We start from the raw sequence: 6448 nt of genomic DNA on the forward strand, positions 1-6448 counted from the left end.
AAATTTATAATTATATATATCTAAATATGATAAATTTTTTGAAAAACTAACTCTAATAACTATATGTTAATTATTTTTATGAAATGAGAAAAAATTTATCTAAAATTCGGCTCCTCCATACTAAACTTTCTGGATCCGTCCCTGTGTATAAATACAATTTGAATGTAAGTGTATTGTAGAGTGATCAAACACAATGTTTAAAGATAAAAGTTTCTTAATTTTCATACATTATAGAGAGAAGATTCACTACAAAAATAATCACTTTTAAGGGCTATTTATTTTACTTTTAGCGGTAATAAAAATAGCCGCTAATACATTTACCGGCAATTAGACATTAGCCGTCTTATGCGTTGTCGCTAAAAGGTTTTAGCGGCAATTATAACATTTGCCGGTAAAAACCTTTTTAAGGTCACAAAAAGTATATAAGTTTTAGCAGCCATTTTTTTGGCAATTTATATGGCCACCAAAAGTAATTCTAAGATTGCAATGTTATTCACTTTTAGTGGCCATTACAAGAATCAAATGCTAAACTAGAGAGAAGAAATGTAGGAGAAGAAGAATTACAAAAGGAAAAGTAAATCAAAGCATGAATTAAACCTAGATCTAAGAACTAAACCTAATCCTAATTCTAGAGAGAAGTGAGAGCTTCTCTCTCTAGAAACTAACTCTAAAAACTAACAAAGAAGAAAAAGGAAACCTATTTGCAATATTCACATATATACAATAACCAATAACACAACACCATTGCAATCCCCGGCAACGGTGCCATTTTGATGATTGGATTTTTGACGGTCTAGAATTCACAAATGAATTCTCGTTACAAGTATAGTTTCTAAACCAACAATAATCCTTTCATACAAAAGATTGTTTGTCACTAAACAAACCCCTAAAATCTATAAACCGAAGTATTTAATCCTCGGGTCGTTCTCCCTAGGAATTACAATAAAGTGTCTTGTTATTGGTTATGAGTTATTTTTGGGGTTTTGATAAGAGGCATGAAAGATAAATGACAAGGAAGTAAACTAATAGCTAAAAAGGTCTTGGCAAGGGTTGGTGTTCAAGGATCTCTATCCATATCACTAAGCACAATATGAGAATTGGCAAGGATTAATCTCATTAAATCATCCTCTAACTAGTAGTAAAGGAAAGTTAAATGAGATATATCAATCCAAGTCCATAGGTCCTAATTCTCCACTAATTTAATTAGTGAGAACTAGAGTCAATGGCTCCCAATCATCAATCACTTGGACATTAGTAACTCAATAGTTCCTAAGTTACCTTTCCAAGCCAAGAGCATAAAATTCTACTCTAAAATCCAACCAAGCATTTTATTAAACACTTGGAAGGCATAAAAGGAAAGCATAGTAAATCAACAACAAGAACAAAATCTAACAATAACTAATTGCAAAGAATTAACAACAACAAATCAAATGAACAATAGAGGAACATGAAAACACAAATTGCATGAAAGGAAAATGGAAGAATAAAAGTGCATCAACATAAAAGTAGAGAATTACAAGAAACAAATGGAAAACTAGAGAGAAGAGATGTAGGAGAAGAAGAACTACAAAAGAAAAAGTAAATCAAAGTATGAATTAAACCTAGATATAAGAACAAAACCTAATCCTAATTCTAGAGAGAAGTGAAAGCTTCTCTCTCTAGAAACTAACTCTAAACTAATCCTAATGAGTGTGAATGATTGAATTCCCCCTTTGCTCTTCAATCCTTGGCTTTAAATAGCATTTTTGGCGCCAAAGTTGGTTGGGATTGGGCCCCACAGCTCTCAGAAATCGCTAGGCACGTTTTCTATTTAAAAATCACGTGCGGCCTTCGGCGCGGACGCATACCGTGCGCGTGCGTGTCCATGAGTTAGTTTGCAATCCGCGCGGAGGCGTACAGTGCGCGCGTGCGTCCTTGGCGTTTTCCAAATCTTTGGCTTTTCATGATTTTTCCGCTTTGCATGCTTTCCTCTTCACTCCTTTGATCCATTCCTAACCTTTTCAATCTGAGATCACTAACAAACACATCAAAGCATCTAGTGGAATCAAAGGGAGATTAAAATCATCAAGTTAAAGGCCTAAAAAGCATGTTTTCACACTTAAGCACAAATTAAGGGATAATCATGAAACCATGTTATTTCATTGAATAAACGTGGGTAAAAGGTGATAAAATCTCCTAAAATCAATACAAGATAAACCCTAAATATGGGGTTTATCACGCTCAAACGTAGGGACCAATTTAGTACTTTATTCTATAAACTAACACTAAGAATTGAATATGATGGGTTCTTACTGCCCACTTCTGAAACCATCGCTCTCTAGCCTCAGCTGGGATTTTGTTGCAGCTCGGCCATGGGTGGTCGTACATCAACTTGATGATATTAGTATACTCTTGTGTATATACATTATAATTTGGTGCAAACCTATCAATGAAAAACTTAGAATTGGTAGTTTACTAAAAAGTTATTCGAAATTTTTGATAAACTTCAATTATATTTAGATTTTTTTAGAATTTTCGGCAGAATTTTATCTATAACTAGAATGCGCCAAAAACTACATCCATCAACAATTCACATATACAACAACATCTATCAATAATCAACAAACAAGAATAAAAAATCAATTAGCAACATCCATCAACAATATAATCAAGAATTATTGATTAATTAAGATTAGTAGTTTCATCTATATGGTATTATATGACTTAAGCGACAACTTCCATCAACAAATAAGAATGATCAAACACAATAAACAGTTCAAACCTATTAAATTAAATCAAACCTATCTTAACAACTTAAAAATCGGTTAAAACTAGAAAATTGAGTGTAACTAAACTAAAATGACTAATTAAAATAGTTTACATATAAAAGAATAAACTAATAGTTTTTTTTATTATGTTTCAGATTTTTAATAAATTGAGACTAACAAATTTGAGATTTTGGAATCTTTTGAGATTTTGGAATCTTTTATAAAATGTGTTGTGGTAATTTAAAAATATTTTTTAGGATTAATAATATAAGGATTTAAGACTTGTATTTAAAATAAAAATAGTATAATTGTAAATGTAATAAGCTAACTAATAATGAAAAATATTTTTAAAATTTAATTCCCATCAAATTTAAATTGATTTTTGGTATAGTTAAATAAAAAGAGATATTTATAAAAATAAATTAATTATGTCAATTAATTAAAAGTGGTCTATACTTTTTTATAACTGAAAATGTTATTATATATTTTTTTATTTATTATTTCTGATGTTTAACTACATAGCATTACTCTTAACATAAAATAATGGATGAGAATAAGAACAACAATTAAAAGGTAGTGCCATTTTTACCCCCTCTCACGTTTTAGACAAATTAGATACCATAGAATTTTTCAATGCATAAATGATAATCTGGACAAGTTCCAGGACTTAGACTTATATATTTATATATTTATATTTGGAGAATGATATGGCGTTGTTGTCTTCATCCCCGGCCCCCTTTCCACAATAGAATTACATATTTGATCTTTCTGATCCAAGATGGAATCAACAAGAAGGGAGATAATCAAATTGATTATATTAAGGTTGTGAACGTCCTTGACAATATAGTTGACCTTAATTGTTTTAAAAATGAAAAAAGAAAGAAAAAATATAGGTAAACAATAAAAATATTAAACAATATAAATAATAGATATATTGGATATTCATTTTATTAATGTATGAATAGTTATTTTAATATTAAAATTTAGAAGATTAATTTAAAAATATGGTGTGTTTTAATTTGATTAATGGTTACTCATATTGTTTAACAAAATTATTGTCTACTAACATTCCCAAAAAAAATTATCTCAAACTTTTGTATTTGTAATGATGGAATGATAAAAAAGATATACTTGAATTAAATTTATATAATGAAAATCTAGAATACAATTTCTATTTCCATGGAAAACAAGTCTAAACTAATTAATTTGACAAAGGGTGATCGATCACCTAAATTAAACATTGTTCATTTTATATGTACACAAATGAATATATATAGAGCAGGTGAAAGTTGTATACGGAAGATATAATGATTGATGAGCTAGCGGAATCCTACTCCTACTCTTGTAGTCCTTGACTGATAAAGTTCCAACCTGATTCTGGCTTCAGGCAATAGTGACTCAATGGAAGGATCTTGAATTAGATGTGCTTGCTTGGTGCACCACTCAAGGACGATGAGAACCTCTTCTTGAGCAAGAATATCACTTTTGGGGACATGCAGAGCTATGTAACACAGAAGAGTGACGGAGGGAATCTGCACCATCTGCTCACCGAAGTAAACGAGTTGGATGAGGTGCTTGGCACCGCCAGCCTCGATGATGGCGTTGCAGTGAGTCTCGTGGAGGAAGTTGTCGGTACAGGCAAACTTGTTGAGAGCAATAGCGGCCTCCATGGACACTTGGGCCTCTCTCTCGTCAAGAAGCCTCACCAATGGGGGAATCAATCTAGTCTCCGTTGCACGGAAGGTCCTTGCTAGGTTGCCAATGGATCTTATGCAAGGAATGAGAAGGTTCGATTCACCTTTGTCGATCACTTTAAGCAGCTGCTCCACAACAGCCTTTGCGGAAGGGGAGGTGGGCTTAAAGGCGTCGCGTCTCAGCTCTGCATACTGCTCTGCCACTGCGGTGATCTCCATGAGCGCCATTGCCGAGTAATACTGCACATCCTCGGGCCCTTTCTCCAGCAGAACCGCGAAACACAGAAGAGCTCTGGATTCCGTTATATTCCTGCAGATGGTGAGGTTACCCTTGGAAAGCTGCCAAAGAGCTCTCGCTGCCATGGCCTTCATCTGTGCTTTTGTGGCCGGATCTTCTGCCTCTCTTCCCTTGATGCTCGTTCCTGCAATGGACACATGATGGTGTTGCTGTTGCTGTTGCTTCTTGGCATCGTCGGCCGCGCGCCCCTGCGCCATGAATGTGTTGGTAACCAGATTTTGCATCTGGCTAGAGGCGTGATTTCCCCCCATGGGGTGGGCAGGTTTGTAGCGATGATCATCAAGAGAGGCCTTTCTGTGGTCATCGTCGGGGTCCAAGGAGGACATTTTGTTCTTGTTGGCAATGGCGTACTTGCTGTGCTCCTGAATGGTCTCGAAGGCCAAATGGCTAACAAGCAAGCGTATGGCGTTGTTCTGGGCGAAATGATCCTGGCACTTGGGATGGTTTGCCGCCAGCTCCGAAATAGCCCATGCAACCATCACCTGAACCTTCATGTGCCCGTCTTTCAGGACTTTCACAAACGCTGAGCAAACACCTGCGTTAACAATCTGCTCCACGCTCTCTGGATCTTTCCCAAGCAACCCGATTGCCCTCGCAGCATTCTCTTGACCCTCCAATCGTCCTTCTTTCAACAACTTCAGCAACGGCGCCACCCCACCTTCCTCCACAATCAGTTTTCCGTAGCGGTCGTTGTCACGAGCCAAGGAAACCAAGGAAGCCGCAGCGTCTGCACGTTCTTCCACGGGGCAGCCAGAGAGTAAGATGGCGACCTGCTCCCATATGAGGCAGAGAATGGGCTCGTTGGAGGCGATGGGAGGAAGGCCGAGATACTCGTCGTCGCGCTCCTCCGCGGAAGCCGAGACGCGAAGGAGCCACTGGACGTCACCGATGGAATTCTCGAGCTGCAAGAAGGTTTTGCGGAAGGCGGTGGCCGGGATGATGGTAAAGAGCCTCTTGATGAAGGTGTTGGCGCGGCACTTGATCACGAGGGTGAGGGCTTTGTCGAGGACCTGCTCGGTGTCTTCGATGATGCGGCGTGTGGGGCGCTCGTAGAGATCGTTGCTGTTTCTTGCGGCCTGGCGGAGGAGTGCGGAGAGCTTCTCTGTCTTGCCCTTGAGTGTCTGACAATCGTCCTTGAAATTGGGGACATCCTCCGCCAACTTTGATATCTGGTCCGCCATCTGTATCGGGCTCGCAAGGATGTCCTTGACGATGCTCGACATATCCTTTCAGCAGCGGACCACCGATCCCTTCCCTTTTTCTTTCTCTTTCTCTTTTCCTCTGATGATGATATTCTTGTCTTGTTTCTGTGTAGATGCACCAAGATATCATTGAAGAACAACGGTTTTACAGTTTGGATCGGATCGGGCGTTTAAAGCAGAGCAATCATGTTTGTTCATCATCGTTCGTGCTGCGTGCATGGATGGCGCCGGCAGTGCTCGCTCACTGATCGATAAGAGCCAATGTAATTAGTATACAATGTGTACAATAGACTTTAAAATTGACTAAATAAAATAAAAACACAATACACTCTTAAATACCTCCAAAACCCTAATTTTAATCATGCATCCTATTCATCTAACCCCCCTTTTTGATTTAGCAGTAATTCCCTCCCCCAATTATACCGAGCAGCCACTGACGAGAGACCCATTGCCGGCGCTGGAGAACCAACCTCCATGAAGTTCGCTGCAACCTGAGCAGTCGGCGCT

At 37.7% G+C, this 6448-nt stretch overlaps 1 protein-coding gene across 1 annotated transcript; it reads right to left on the bottom strand.

Annotated features, from left to right (window-relative positions):
• Positions 1-4066: 4066 nt before the first annotated feature.
• Positions 4067-5962, bottom strand: LOC107460278 (uncharacterized). Its single transcript, XM_016078632.3, has one exon. It carries the CDS (start codon positions 5960-5962, stop codon positions 4067-4069), a length of 1896 nt encoding a protein of 631 aa, XP_015934118.1.
• Between the last annotated feature and the right edge of the window lie 486 nt (positions 5963-6448).

This window comes from Arachis duranensis, chromosome 8, assembly GCF_000817695.3.
Source record: "Arachis duranensis cultivar V14167 chromosome 8, aradu.V14167.gnm2.J7QH, whole genome shotgun sequence".
Classification (NCBI taxonomy): Eukaryota; Viridiplantae; Streptophyta; class Magnoliopsida; order Fabales; family Fabaceae; genus Arachis; species Arachis duranensis.